This window comes from Rhea pennata, chromosome 11 (assembly GCF_028389875.1).
Source record: "Rhea pennata isolate bPtePen1 chromosome 11, bPtePen1.pri, whole genome shotgun sequence".
Taxonomy (NCBI): domain Eukaryota; kingdom Metazoa; phylum Chordata; class Aves; order Rheiformes; family Rheidae; genus Rhea; species Rhea pennata.
This window is the reverse complement of record NC_084673.1, coordinates 818,958-834,734: the sequence shown is the minus strand read 5'-3', so window position 1 is coordinate 834,734 and position 15,777 is coordinate 818,958. Positions and strand designations below refer to the sequence as shown.

The 15,777-nt window shown below is 42.0% G+C and overlaps 1 protein-coding gene across 4 annotated transcripts in view; it reads left to right on the top strand.

Moving 5' to 3' along the window:
• Positions 1-15,777, top strand: part of OPHN1 (oligophrenin 1) — an 88,424-nt gene that overhangs the window by 43,748 nt on the left and 28,899 nt on the right. For all 4 annotated transcript variants that reach the window (XR_009959567.1, XM_062584559.1, XM_062584560.1 and 1 more), the window contains 6 exons: positions 520-591; positions 8,514-8,615; positions 9,666-9,776; positions 10,543-10,647; positions 11,710-11,839; positions 14,127-14,227. Coding sequence is in view for 3 of the 4 variants with exons in the window: in XM_062584559.1 (XP_062440543.1) it covers positions 520-591; positions 8,514-8,615; positions 9,666-9,776; positions 10,543-10,647; positions 11,710-11,839; positions 14,127-14,227 (621 nt within the window). In the remaining variant the exon portion in view is untranslated. The remainder of the gene's footprint in view (positions 1-519; positions 592-8,513; positions 8,616-9,665; positions 9,777-10,542; positions 10,648-11,709; positions 11,840-14,126; positions 14,228-15,777) is intronic.

Genomic DNA, 15,777 nt, shown 5'->3' with positions numbered 1-15,777 from the left:
TGCAATGAAAACACTTATTGTGGTCCTCTGAGGGTTTGCCACTAGCTTTATTGTAGTGCTTCAGTTGGCAAGGTCCAGTGGAGGCAGAGCCTTCCTTGGCTGTGTGCGTGCTGTGTGATGGGATGCAGGCAGGAACCACGGGTGGTACTGCTGGTCGCACAGGTAGGTACCAGGGATTTTGGAGAAGGAACACAGCATTTTAGGCAGAGAGATTTCCCTCACCTTGCAAATGTACAAATGAAGATAGTGGGTAGGAGGAAGTCCACTAGTAACTCTGACCATTCTGCTACTTAGGAGGTGTCCTCAAAGCCTCGTGTGATGGCAGTTCATGTTTTCCCTGTATTATAAATGGGTGAAGGAAGATACAGAAAGTTAAGTGGCTTAATGTAATGACAGAGCATAAACTGCAGTTAAAGTGACATGATTTAAGATTCTTGGCTTTTAGTCATAGTCAGCCTCTATTTAGGAGAAAATTATTGTGTGTCCTGTAGTTAAACTGATTCCTTGTCTGTACTGCAGGTGCAAAATGCTAGTGATTTGCTGATCAAACCTTTGGAAAATTTTCGGAAGGAGCAAATAGGATTCACCAAGGTAAACATTATTATTTTTTTTTAATTCTATTACTGTGTGTGGATGTTCTCCTGTGTTTTTATTGTTTTTAAAAAGTGCAAAAGTGTTGTATTGCATCTAGACTTCATTCTTTTAAAACCTTCCCTATCCAATGCTAGCGTTCAGCTACTGGAGTGAAAGAGTCTAAGCTGTGACTTTTAGTCTGACTTTTCAATCATGAAGCACTCCAAAACCTTTTCCTTAATTCTTTGGATTCTGTTCTGGTATAATTCCAGCGCTCTCTCTTTCCTGAAGAAATATGCTTGTTTCTGCAGGTGATCAAGAAATACTCCTTGCTGCTTTCACTCAGAATTGTCTCCCTTGTTCATTCAAGGTTACACATATCTAACTTGAGAATAAAATACCTTTCCCTGACAAACGTATGTGGGAGGGAGAAAGAATTTTAGAGGCCAGTAGTCAGGACTTGATTGTAGTCATAGGTCTTGTGTTATGAAATATCTAAATAAAGTCTCTAGTAAGCCTTTCAGATTGACCAAGCTTCTAAAGCAACAAACTATAAAAAGCAAGTCCTGTACATGTTGAGCAGAAAAGATTTATTTTTTCCCTTGTCTGCTGTCAAAAAGTCAAGGTTCCACGTTACTCTATCTCCAGGCTTGAAAATGGGCCTGGCTTTGAACCAGCTCAGAAATGGAGATGTTTTGGAGAACACTTAGAGCTTGGATTCAGCCCAGCCCATCTGGAGTCTTTGACGTTCAATAAATACTGGATTGAAGAAATGAAGAAATTTGATCACCATCTCTCCCTTCAAAATTTCCCTATACAACTCTGATGCAAAATGTATCTCTGAAAAAACGTAGCTCTGTGAATGTCATGACAGCAATGGTCCACTGTAAATGGTTTTGGATTTGCAAAGCACTAACTGTGCGTTTCCTGAACCAGGCACAGAATGAAAGTAGCCTCACCTGTGAGCCAGCTGGTTTGCAGGCATCTGTGCTGCAAACACAGCACACATGCCCAGGGCAGAAACAAAACTCCTTCCTGATTGATCTGTCAGTATTAACAATAGAACCAATAAATATTTAGGTAAGAGTCATGGGGACAAGGTCAAGCTTTTTTTTTCCTATTCTGTGTTTATAGAATGCTTAAGAGGACAATGAGCTGCAGTTGTTAAGATGACAACATGCAGATGTCCTTCAGGCTGCTTTCTTCTTGAGCTAGCCCTTGAGGTCTGTAAGGATTAATTTTTCTGCAAACTAGATCTCTCCTCAGAAAGGCATGCCCACCTTCTGTCTTTGAGTGGAATAATAAGCCACCTGCGCTAGAGCCTACTGATACCTCAGCTTCTAGATATGTTTCTTAGCACAGTTGGCATCGGCAGTCCTGATCAGCTTTGAGCACTGACTTGATTGCAAAGACATGGATTCACTTGGAAACATACAATCCTTCCTCAGTATCTGTTGACAGGATAAGGTAGTTCTGGTGGAGGTTATTGGTCAATGAATTTGCAGTCTGCTTCTCAGAAGCAGTTAAAACAGGTAGTAGAGAGTAGGATTTGACTGTAGGCTTCTTGGAGATTTTTTTTTTCTTTTCCTGCTATGAGAAACGTGAATTGCAAAGGTGTTAAGGAACACTTCAGTGAACAGAGGGCTCCAACATGGATTAACAAAAGCACTTGGCACCTAGGAGGATGCAGAAAAGTGTTTTGCACTCCACCACATTTACTGATGCGCACGCACTGAAATGTAATAGGAGATAACTGATACAATGAGATAGGAGATTGCGTGGTGAATATAACACTTTCTCTCTAATGCTGTTCTGAAACCTTGAATGGATGTGAATGTTTTCAGGTGAGTTTGAGCCAGTTCCAAACACTTGCCCTTACTTCTGATGCTTTCCTGACTGAAGTCTGTGTTTATTCCACTGGCCCAAATTCTACAAGCTAGGCTGAGTTCTTTGAGTGTTGACTCAGTCACAAAGACATTCATTCATTTACCAACTTAGAGATTTCCTTCAGGTCATTTGCATCTATGATAGCAGAAGGCACGAAACACAAATGAGGACTTCTACTAACTGTGCATTGTTGTGATGAGGTCTGACTGACTCCATTTCTGCCTTTCCTCTGTTGATTTGCATGACCTGAGTAAAGTTCTTTCTGATTCTCACCAGTGTGAAAGGGGCCAGGGCCAGGCTGTCATGCAGACCAGAGACATGGCATAGAGAATTTATACTCTCTGATTTCTTTCCCATATTTTGCCAGAGTTGCCTTCTGTAAGATGTTTTCTCTTCTTTTTGCAAGTTGCTGAAGCCAGATAGGAAGAGCATTTCAATTGGGTCTTTATGACTCTGGCTGGAAAGAAGCCAGATAGTCTGAGTAAGACATCTGAGACTGCATTGACCCATTTTCCTGGGCAGTGAATGGAGTCTCTTCTGTGACGTGGTGCATGCCAACACAGGGAGCCTCTGCGGGGCATCACTGGGATCCGCCGGAGGCTCCTTCTTCAGCTACTGTCTTCTGCTAGCAGCACATCCTTTGGATTTTTGCTGTTTTCTATTGACTTGTCCAAATCTCTGCAATGTGTTTGGAGTCTGAAAAGACTCCTGGCGTGCAAAATGTATTTTGTTTTTGTTTTGTCTTTTCCTTTAGAAAAAAAGAGCCACTAGAGCTAGACTCCTCACTTACTGGGTCAGTCTGCCTCTTCTAGGATGGAAACTTCAGAGGATCCTAGTTAGAAATTGAGAGAAAGTTTTGTTCAAGTCAGTTTGCCCCTCTTACCCCTCAGGCCTTGACAGCTTCATCTCTCAGTTCAAACTGGGAACTGAAGCACTTTCTAATGGGCACTGCGTTCTGTTCAAGCTCTCATCAGTGGTAGGTGATATGCAAGGGAATGCTGAGCACATTGTAGACTTTCAGCTGCACCTATCCAAAGTTGCTGTTGGGTTGACAGCTAGCCTAGGCGGTTAATTTCTAGAACTGCTGTTCCTTTCTGATCAAACTGGCATCTGCTGAAGTTTAGAGAGCGAAGCTTTCGAAGAGCACCCTCCTTTGTGAGTGTGCATAAATGTATGCTGGTTGTGCTGCTCTGTTTGCATTAGGTTGCAATCCCCTTGGTTCCTCTTCATGAATGAGAGTTGGGTGGCTTCTTGGACTTGAACACTGGCAGATCTTAATAGGAAGATAATGCTGTCCTTTGCTGAATATTCATGAGGAACTAATTTGTGCTTGTGTTTGCAGATTGTGCTTTGGTTTGTTTCCCTCTCTCCACGTACACCCTCCCCCCAGTCTTGCTCTGTTCTTTAGCCAGCAAGCTCTTAGAAACCTTGGCTCCAAAGTCATGAGGGATTTGTAATTCATCCTTCTGCTTTTCAGTTATATGTTAATGAGGCAGAGTGCAAAATGACTGGCAAACTCTCTTCTTAGTTGCCAAAAATTCAGTTTTTTGCTGCATTCATTTTCACATGGCACCAATTATTTTGTATAAGTGAGCTGTGCTCTGTATATGTGATGTTTGTATCGGTAGTTGTTCCTGATCCTCCTAAGCCACTGTGAAGAGCTCATCCTCTTCCTTTCCCCGATGCAGCGTCCCCAGGCTGCACGCTGGGTGCTCTGCCAGAGAAGAAAGCTATTTCTGAAGGATTTCCTGTCTCCAGCTTCTGAGTTCCTGTTAAAGAAGTTCTTCCATTGCTCTCTCATTATTCGATCTATATTTTTAATTATAGAGCTAATGCTCTACCACAAAAAGGTGGTAGAGCCACCCTCCATGCCCTCCAGGAAAGGGCTGCCCACCTGTGAGCTAGTGGCTAAACGCCAGGGGGTCAGTAGCGCATGATGTCCTCCATGGCCACAGGCATCAAAGCTTTGCAGCATCTGCAACGGTATCATTGCTGTCCAGACCCACGTCTGCTTCTCCTGAGGACAAGATGTGCTTAGCTCACTGTGAGTTGAACAGGAGGGAGCCACGTTGTTCCAGAGTACCTTGACAGTCATCTCGCTCTTACATGTCAGCACAGGCTCTATAGATATTTCACCATGGGCAGTTGCAGTGAGTTGGCAGGTTGGGCAGCTGCCACATGTTCCCTCAGTTTTCACTTTCCACTCAGCTTTCCAGGGAAAAAATACAGTATTCTAGCGTGAGAATAGATAGCACAGAGCTGAGGAGATTCATCTCTGTCCTAGGCTCATGTGGAGAACATCACTCATGACAGCTTCGTGGCATGGGACAGCTGAGTCCCTTGCAGTTTCCTTCTAGTGGCAAGAGGGGCTCCCCACTTGTTGTCTGCATGTCACACTTGCCCTTGTAGAAAGGCAGGACTTCCTGAAACTGCACCACGAGCACAGGGAGATCCTGAGTCCTGAGCTCTTTCTGACCCCTTAGCTACTAGTCTGTATTTTCTTAAGGAGTAGGGCTGGGGCCCTTTCATGTCATGTTGAAAGAAACCAATTTTGCATGTCATCTCCATGGAGACAGTCGGGCTTTTGTTTGTTTGTTTTTGGAGCTAGCTTTTCCTCACCAGAGGACTTGCTGACATGCTGTAAGCATCCTCTTCTATTTGTGACATGCAGGCAGCAAGAGATGTAAGCTGCAAACCTGTAATGCTGCTTCAGCCGTAGCTGGCTCCCCATGCAGCTTTGTTTTAATATGCTTCTGTGGCACGTAGTACAAAAAACTTTGTGGTTTTGTAACTCCTTGTTGTAAAAATTAATCTATGATTAGGGTTCCTGGCTTTGTTACATATGGCATCTAATGGCACAGAGAGGCAATTCAAAGCGTGACTTTATAGAAACGATAACTGCTCCTTAGTAAATGTTTTTTTGCTTCTTTGGATGTGGATTTGCTCATCACCGGTACTAGTCACAAGGGTTTTGGTTTGTTTTGACAGTTCTTCTTGGCATCAGTTCTTCAGCTGCAGCTTCTTCAATTAGGTTTCACTCTCAGAGGACTTTGATGACTAGGCCTCTTTATTCTGAGGCATGAATTTGCTAACATGGAGTTACAGCAGCCCTGATACTGCAAAGGGTGACACCAAAAAATATACTTACTTATTCACGTTCAGGGAACTTACCATTACAGCATCTCTGCAATGGGGTAATTGTAATACCAGGGTAAATAGGTTTGCTGTTCTAAGCCTGGACTACTCTTTCTGTTAAATACAAGCAGCTGAACAGAAGGGTTATTAGAGCGCTTCTGCAAGCGTTACTGCGTTTTTCTGAAGTAATTGTCCTCTGACAATAGCAATGGACAAGGATTACAGAAGCAGCTTTTTTGAGAGGTCAGAAATACTTTTCACAGGGAGGCAGCCAGTAGCAGCACTATTCCACCGTTTGTCTAAGGTTCCTCTAAGGAGCCAGTGTCCGATGACATGAGCCAGAGTACTAGGGATCAGTTGCTCCTCCAGAAGAGGCTGAAATAGCTACTGCCTGGTGGAGATCTGATCTAGCCGTTAGATTGGAGTTCCTCTGCCCTTTTCTGGTGGATGCTGTCCAGGATGGATAACATGGGGGACTGTGTATGTTGGCCATCCCAAAATGTACAAACTTTATACACCACAAGTATTTCCCTGTATGTGCCCACTGGAAGATAACCTGTCTTCTTTCAGAGAGAATACAGCAGCAGCCACTATGAATGTGCTTTCTGGGAGTATTGAAAAGCTATTGGTATTTGAAGAAGAGAGCATTTTTCCTGAAACCTTCATCCTTAGCTATCAGACTGCCCTTAGTAGCCTCTGTTTCTTTATGCCCCAGAAGTGAACCTCTGAAACTTCTGGGACCAGCTGGCTATTCTCTGCACCCTTCATTGCCATTCATCTCTCAGAATTAAGGAGAAAAATGAATGTTTGCAAGCACAAACTTCACTGAGCCAAACTGCAAGTTTTGAGAGGCCCCCCCCCCTCATATCCTGCTGTGTAGAACATCCTGTTAGACAGACTGTGTAACCCGTGGAAGTGGAACAGGGAAATGAAACTTTACAGAAAGAGAACTAACTAAAGAAACAGAAAAGACCTTATTTAAGAAACACAGGCTCAAACACAGTCACTATTGAATTCATTATCAAATTAACCAGTATATGATAGTGTGCTGATTCTATCTGGTCTGTTATTTTTAGTGTTTCTGGTGCATGTTTGCTTATTCAGAAATTTCTGTGATATTTAGTGGTGTTGACAGCTCCATGCAACATAGATTTTAGGTTCCCTGCTACATTTGTTGTTAAGTTTGTTTTGGTGATGTGCAGAAATGTGAAGGCTTATACCATCAGTAGGAGCAGAGCTGCCTTTCCACCTTTTGCTGTCAGGAGGTGGATACTCTCAGCCCTCTTCACTGAACATCGAGAACAGGGATTTCTTATCCACAGCCTTCTCCAGCTTTATCTCTACCTCTTCATGAAGACTTTCGGCTATTGATATTCCCTCACTTCACCCTGTAGCTTATTGCGTGTAGCAGGTTCCAGATGGTGGTCGCATTGCAAGCGCAGACACGGAAGAGCGGCTTTTACATTTTTCATGCACTGATCAAGACAAAATCCTTGTTTTGGACAACTAGCCTATCGTCTGATATGAATAGTCCACTCTTAGAGGCTTAGGTCAATGTAAAATGTTCTTCTGTGAAAACAAGCAATAGGCCAGTGTTTTCTTGTGAATGAGTGGGAGCAAGAGAACATAGTTGCAGGGCTTTTAGGAGCTATTTTTTAGAAGATGTCATTAATTCCACAGTATCTTGGGACTTCTTAGCTTTGCATTCCACTTGCTTGAGTCTTCAAAAGCTAGACACTGGAGATTTTGGCATCCTATACATACCCTGTAATACGTATGCACTCATCCTCAGCTGCTTGGAGCTGGTCTCTGTCAAGAATTTTCCTTACTCTGTTAACAGAACTAACTCTCAGCAATCACAGATGGCTCAGTTACCCTCTGTCGGGAGTATTTGCCTACTTGGCTTGTACAGATGATAGTTGATTGATTGTCATAGTCCTTTGTGGTTTCTCAGCCGTTGTAAGGATGAGCAAAACGGGCAGGTTCTGAGCTCAGCTTCTTCCTGGGTTTTCTCTTAATGTTTCATTCTCAAATGTATCTTTTTACTTTCATTCTATGTATTTTCCCTCTCAGACTTACCAAGACAAAAAAAAAAAAAAAAAAAAAAAAAGATTAGAGTGGTTCCTTCGCAATCAGAGTCGGTCTTGCTTCACAAATCAGTCCATATATCATGTTTGTGTGCCTCTCTTAGGCATGTTTGAGGTATAGAATAGATCAGTGTGAACCATCATCAGTGTGTGCCGTTGTCTGTTGCCTAACAAGTATTATTATGTCTGATTAAACATTCCCCTGGTCCATATTCAGACTGAACACTGCATGGTGTAATTTATACATATTTTGACTGCAAGGTTTGTGATCTCGCTTTTTACCACCGCTGTTAAAGAGATGGTGAGTTTCTTCCCATGTATCACCATTACAGTCTTTTGCTTTCATTCCAATACATTTCAGAAACAAACAGTAAAGCTTCGAAACAGAAAAGCTGCCAAACTCCTAATAAATCTTTTCTTATCCTGCACATATCTTTGGCATTATTTCTGAACTATGTGAACAGCACATTAGAAAATGGCGAGTGTTTTATTCATGTTTTAGTATATGTCAGGTTTACTTGACGTTGAAGAGGTTGAGAGGTAGAACAACACCTCTTCTGCAGGACTTATGCTGCAGTGGAGATAGGAGGAAATATTTAGAATTCCCATGCCGTGAAGTGTTGCTAGATTTTGCTCTCTAAGAGTAATGCAATCCCAGTGTAAGAAATTGACTGGTGAAAGTGGAGCAAATGAAAAACGGTCTTCTGTTTTGATGGCTCCAACATAATTTTTCCATGAGAATACTGAATTACACAGTATCATAGTATTGCTACATTGTTCTTATCTTGAAGAAACCAGTAATTGGTTCTGTTTCAACTGGTTAATCTACAGGAAAGGAAGAAAAAGTTTGAGAAGGATGGTGAGAAGTTTTATTCCATGTTGGATCGCCATTTACATTTGTCTTCTAAAAAGAAGGAATCCCAACTACAAGAGGTATGTTTGGAATTTTCTTCAGAGTGGGGTCCAGAAGCAACAATATTGGCTGCTTTATTTTTTAAAAAACAGCAGGGAAGGTCATCCCTTTCAGTCACCAGTTGAAAGTGATACAATTACCTCTACCTACAGCCTGCTCACAGGGCTGAGACCAGAGGTGGTAGTTCATACTACAGCATTGAGCAGCAGTATGGACTTAATATATCGTCTTCCTCTCTCCCAGCACCTGCTCTCATCCTTTTAATACAGGATAGTGACCAGTTGTACTGGCATACCTTGGGGTTGACCACACTGAGAACTGGCTTGGGGAACTGATCTGTCTGAAAAATAACTAGTTGTTGTTATTTAGCCAGCACAGTTTCCTATCTAGCTCGCAGTGCTTGCAAGGGTGGCTGTGGCAGCAGGCCCAAGGTAGCTGTGCGTGACAAGGAGGGGAGGAATGGTGCCCTTTGAGCTGATACTGCCACTGAACACTTTGCAGTTGCAAAGGAGAGCCTCAGCCCTCCCTTCAGGCCCACATCAGAGAGGAGTTGGTTCAGCACAGATCCATCAAATCAGTTGTCACATCAAGTTAAAAGCATCTTTGCAAGGCAAAATTTCTGTAACCTGTGGTAATGAAGGATGTCATGTTGTCCTACATAGTCACGTGAATCTGGAAGTGCTGGTGTCAGGTCACAACAGGGTCAGGTGAGAGGATCATGATGCTGGCCTTGTCTTCACCTATGCAGGGCTGTTGGGAGAAAGTAGAGAGGAACTTAAGTTTTTGGTAGATACCTTTCAATTAAAAATGTGCTTAAAGAAAGCCTCGTCCTTGCAGAATGGTATGAAGTTCTGAATTGGTAAATGAAAGGGAGCCCCCCCCCCCCCAAAAAAAAGGATAGATCTGAGAAAAATGGTCACTCTTTCTTTTTGTTCTGTGTGGAGAGTTCAAAACCTGTGTTGGACAGATTTGTCAGGCTTTTTCTGAAGTGAGAACTATTTTGACAGACATGCTACTCAAATATTGTCAAGCTAGATGTAATTTTTTTCACCTCTCCCTTTTTTTTCCAGGCTGACCTCCAGGTTGACAGAGAGAGACACAATTTCTTTGAGTCCTCTCTTGAGTATGTGTACCAGATCCAGGAAGTACAAGAAAGCAAGAAATTCAGTATCGTTGAACCGGTAGGAGCTCCTTTTTTTTTGGTTCTTACCTGTTTCGTACTGGGATATATTGACTTGCTGACAGTGGCAGGAAGGGGTGGATTCAGTCTTGAGAAGGATTCTTGAATTCCGATGAAGTGGAAGGTAACCCTGCGTGTTTGGATTGCTGCTACTCGAACAACCTTTAGTGGTGCTTCCTGGAGCACAAGGAAGCCGCAGACTTGTTTCTCATCTCTGTAAGTTGATCCGGAGGAACAAGTCAGGCTATAGGTAGCTGCAGATCTTGTTATGAATTATCCTGGACACCTTGCATTTGGTAAGCAGTAGTTGTCCTCAAAAGGAGAGAGCTGTTATCTGGTCTGCTCACCTGTCGTGGCACAGGTTATAGCAGTTGCAGTTCGTGACAGTGTAAAAGGAGCCTGTGAATCTGTGCGCTGCACTGATGAGTGAATGGCTCTGCCCTGGCATTGTACGTAGTAAAGCACGGGGGGCGAGGAGAGCTCCTGGGTGAACTATCCAGAAGTCCGTCCTTGTTCCCCCACTTGGGCCTTTCATCCCAGGAAGTGTTTTACTAAGGCAGATAGTATATTTGTGAGAGATAGACCAGGGCTTTATGGGGCATTACGATCAGCAAGTCATGCTAAAACTCACGTCACTCATCTCCAGAATTGTAAGAAAAGAAAGATAGTTTCATATGTAATTTTCGAAATCCTGCTCCATGCCTATCTTTTCTCTGACTATAAATTTAGAAGAGGATTTTAATCCATAACCTTTCCCTCCTTTGCAGGTATTGGCTTTTCTCCACAGCCTCTTTACTTATAACAACCTGACAGTTGAACTCACACAGGATTTCCTTCCTTATAAACAGCAGCTTCAGCTCAGTCTGCAGAATGTAAGTTCCTGCTCAGCTCAGACATTTTTTTGCATGTGATTTCTATTCTCGTTTATATTTAAATGCATCTGGTGGAGAGGCTTTTCCATGTGGAACGGACTGGTCATGTCCGTAGAGGGAGATGGAGAGGAAGTTATTTTTTCATTAATTTGAATATGCATTTTTTTCCTCCTGCAGAGGAGAGACTGCAGGCACTACTAGACTGTTTTTCAAAAACCATGGATTCCAACCAGAAGGGGCTATTATGATCGTGTCATTTAACCTTATGCATAAACAAGCATATGTATTTCTTCCATTAGTTCTTCCATCACTTTTCATGTGGTAGAAACTGTACATGGCTTTGAAAAAAGCATCCAGTCTTGATGTTAACAGTATCAGCTTACTACATGCTTTGGTAAGCTGTTCTACTGGCTAAATATACTCACGGGAAAAAATATCCTGTTTTGAGAGGTTTTTGTCTGTTTTTTACCTTCATTGTCCTTCCAGGCTGACCTTCATTTCTGTGGAGCAGCAGCTATAAATCTGTGCTAAGCCAAGTTTGCTGCTGACTCATTAATTGGTCTAAGTAGTGTTCCATAAAAATGCCCTGACTTTATACTATGTGTTGACATAACTCTGTTTAAAAATGATTCCATGCCAATCATTGTAGCATGTTTTTTAAAGGAATTGACACCATAAGTTTATAGGAGAATACACCTATTATCTAAATAATAATGCAAACAGGAATTCAGGTGCTTCCTCCTCCACCTAGCCTTAAAAGTGCTGTATTTCTGTTATTTAAAGAACAAAGGTCTCTTCCCAGTCACGGGAACTCCTCAACATCGTTTCTGTGTACAGTATGTTAAACCTAGTCTCTTCAATGACCTTTAAAAGTCTAGTTCTCTTACAGCTTGCATTTTCATGTGAATTTTTGGGACGACTTCCAGGTTTTGTACACTGAAGATCGATACATTTCTGCCAGAGCACCTAAAACCTGAGGCTGAAATTTTGGTTAGGAATATTTGAAGCTCCTCTTTGCTCATGTTCAGATATATTTCTTTTTTTTTTCTTTTCTCCTAACAGACAAGAAATCACTTTACCAGCACAAGAGAGGAGTTGGAAGACCTGAAGAAGAGGATGAAAGAAGCCCCTCTAACCTGCAAACTACCTGGGCAGCCAACCATAGAGGGTTATCTGTACACTCAAGAGAAATGTAATGGCTTTTGTATGCACTGAATGTTTTATAGAAGCACAAGCCTCAGCTGTAGGCTGTAGGTTTGCAAAGCTCGTTAGCCCTGCTCAGGCTGTGCCTGACTTTCAGTTAGAAATGGTCAGACCTGCCTAGACGAGGCATAACTGTGGGTTGCAAGTACCCTGGGCACTTACCTCCTGTCAACCCAGTGCCTCTAGCTGTACACAGGAGGTTTCGCGTGAATTACTGGTAGCTTTAAATGTAATGCAGCTAACAGCTTTCTGCATGGTGGGACGAAGTATTCTCAAGATTATGTGAACCATACAAGCAAGGAGGTAGTTGTCCTGTGTTTGAATTAGATGAGATTTATTACTCTGTTTTAGAGATGGAGAGACCAGAACTCTGACAGATTGCACCTTGGCTACATTTTGTCAGAATAAATCTGGTGACCTGCCCAATATTCCCTTCTTTGATAAGGATTTCATTTTTAACCCACCTCTGTGTATGCAGTTTCTGGATGATTGCAGTACTGCTATTTGTACCTCTTGCTTCATCCAGTGCCAAGGGTTTCCTTTGGGATGAAGTGTTGGTGCCAAATCTTTATTGTCTATTTGTTTTCATGTAGCTAGTTCACTTCTAGTTAAATGCACATTTTGTTCAGCAAATCAATGCTCTTGATGCTGGTTTCATAGAGGGACTGTGAGTGTTCAGTCTCCATGTTCACTCCAGATGTCCTTTCTCCCCACTTTTGGCAAAGATAAGGGTCTGAGTGAGTGTTGGTATTTGAGATTGTCCAAGTAAATTAATTTTATATTAGAAAGATTCCAAGAATGGATGTCCATGGCAGGCCCGTAGATGAAAGAAACCCTAACTGTAGCTTGCCTGTGGAGTTAGCTATCTCAAGTCACTATGTAGAGAACTACAGTTTAGTTCCGAAAACCTCCTCAGGCAAAAATAAGTCAGAAAAGCTGTTCTTTGTCCTCCTGTGAAACTGTGGCATTTTATGTCCTAAAAGTGATTATTCTTGTACTCCCACCAGCTGGGAGCTATTACAGCTGTCATGCTAAGTTAAGCATGTTTCTGCCTTTCATTTTAAGAGATAGTCTTCTTTTCAGCTTTCCAGTTACCAGTTACACATTACTACACACAGTGCAGGCAGCTCATTCTTCTGGCTACTTCATAGTTTGGCAGAGAAAATTATTATTTACATTATTTCCCTCATTACTTTCACATCTTCTGTGTTGCATGTCATTTATGCAGTGGCTCTGCCTTGCAGAGTCTCTGATGCTCCCATGCTCTGTGTATATGAGCGTAAGCCAAGTTTTAACTGATGATGAAATCCTGCTGATAGCAAAAGTTGTTTTGATTCTTTGCTGAATCAAATCAAATCAAATTCAGTCTCTTACAAATACTGTTTGTAGTTTTACGTGGTCATATGAACATGAATGGTCAAGGGACAAAAGCCTATATACAGAGGATAAAGCCAGAGCTCTGGCCTCTGAGTCTACAGACAACTTTACGAGCAGTTAATTTTTGGATTATATATACGTATGTGTATGTATATGTATACTTGTATGTCTGTTTATCCTAAAACATATATGCTCTAATTTTAGATTACAAATAAATGTTGCATGTTCCTGCATGATAATGACTGTATTTCCTGCCTTTTGTTAAATAAGGAAAAGAATTATTCCTGACAAGTGCAACTTAAAAATATAAATATATATATATCAATTGGAGCATTTCATACAAAGTGGTTTGGATAAGACAACAAAGAAGAGTGAAAATAAATCTTTGTGTGATGTAAATATGCACTTTAGGGTGTTTTAAAGATGCTGTTGTCTTTCCTGCCAGCTTTTCATTGACAGGAAAAAATAGTGGCATCCATTTGAAACAAACATTCAAGACACGTAGGATCCTGCTGGTGTATTTCTTGGCTAGACTTTGCCAAACTATTCTGGCTTGCAAACAGAGTCTCACAAATGTCTTTTCATCAGCAGCTTTTTCTGAGGGTATTGGATGTGGTTGCTGCCCTGTGCTCATTTTCCTCACTTCTAGCTTTTGCAAAATTGTAAATAGACATACTATTGAACGAGACATCTCTGTGTACCCTGCTGCAGGGCATACTCATACACTTTGGTGTTACTGTTTATGGTGGGTCACAGCTAAGATCCCCAGTCATGATCAGACTGCCTTTGTTACCAGAGAAATACAACCTTGCAGCAAAATACGACCTCTGCTCCTGCAAGCTTCTGATCAAGCTAATGCTCTGTCTCTATTGACTTCAGCTTTTCTTGTATTTCTGCAGGGGCATTGGGCATTTCTTGGGTGAAATATTATTGTCAATATGAAAAGGAGGCAAAAACATTAAGGATGACTCCCATGGACCAGAAGCCTGGAGCTAAGCAAGTGAGTTGATTTCATGGAGCAATGTCTGCAAAGACTGACCCCATCATCATTTTTGAACTTTACTCATTCTATTTTTCTCCTTATATGAGCAAATACAAGTGCAAATACCACGTCTGGAGCACAGGTAGGCCACTCCCACTGCAGGAAACCATAATTTGAATGGTGCTGGTTTGAAAGAGTGTTGGTAGTGAACTGAATACTGAACTGGCAACTGTGGGTATAGAAGGGCTCTTGCTAGCCACAGAGCAGACAGAAGGACTTTGTGTCCGCTTTTCCTGACAGCCACTTGTATTTGTGGTGCCAACGTGAATGAAACATTTCTGTGAGGAAGAAGTTTCATCTCCCCCTGCTCCATAGAAACTTAAGTTATTCTGATTTTGTCAGTGGAAATTCCAGTTAATATCACTTGGCCATGGCTCAAGACAAGCTAACCTGTATGTTTCTCCCTGCAAACGAGTGGTGAACCTGCAGCCTGATTTGCATGTGCCTCTGAGAGTAATTGCAAGTATTTGAATTACTGGAGGTATCTGAATGCTTCCATTAGCTCTATCTCTTTCTTTGCATTTACCTGTTCATACAGTCGCTGGTTTGTGATTTTGATTTCTGTTCTTCAGAATTATTTACTTACAAGTGGGAGCAGTGTTAGGAAAGGAGATGGAAGAAGTTGCAGCTCTAAACTGTGCAGTAAAGCAACAATTTGGGGACCTGTTTCTTTTACAAAGTGCTTTGTTTTTTTCCAGTAAGCGATTTATCTGAGAGTTCCTATTGTTCCTCAGTTTGATAGAAAAGGGGCAGGATACAGTGTTAGATGACAGACTGTGGCTCAGAATACAGCAAATGAGTCCAGCTGAGTCCACCCGTCCTCATTTCTGCCATGCAGCGACATCCCCTGGGGACTTCCAAGTCATGCATGCTGTTTTCCAATTTGTGATCTCATGATCTGTGTTCTTTGGCAGCCCCTGCACATTGCAGCAATAAAATAAAATGTGTTTTTTGGGAGCCCTTGGCAGAGCAGTGTCCAGTGTATTGACTAGAGAGATCTATTGTCATCTACTTTGTAAAGCTGTCTAGTAAAACACTTTAATGCAGGTAGGGGCTTGTAAAAATATAAGTTAATATCCCTCCCAAACTTCTGCAGTCGGGTAGTGTGCACCTTCAGGCCACAAATGGCCATACAACTTTAAATGTAGCAATTATAAAGAGTGCTCTTAAGTTTGAAAAAAAAAAGGGGGGAGGGGGGAAGGGGGCAGGGAATTATCATCACAGTGTACAAATCAGGCATAATCTTGCAGAGGACTGGTGTCTTGTCCTGTATCTGCTTGATCCACTCTTGACAAGAGCCGTGCAGACTACAGCGACATGGCAGTCAAAGTCTTTAACGCATTGCAGGTTGCACATTCAGGGCCAAGGCCTAGTTGGTTTGTAAAATTTCCTAGAGTGTCTCTTCAGTTTCTGCAAAGTAATGTAGACCTTACAGAAGTGTTATAAATTAACTGCTATTCACATTTGCTGTAAAATAAAGGTCCATTAAAACATATGGCCAAACCTCT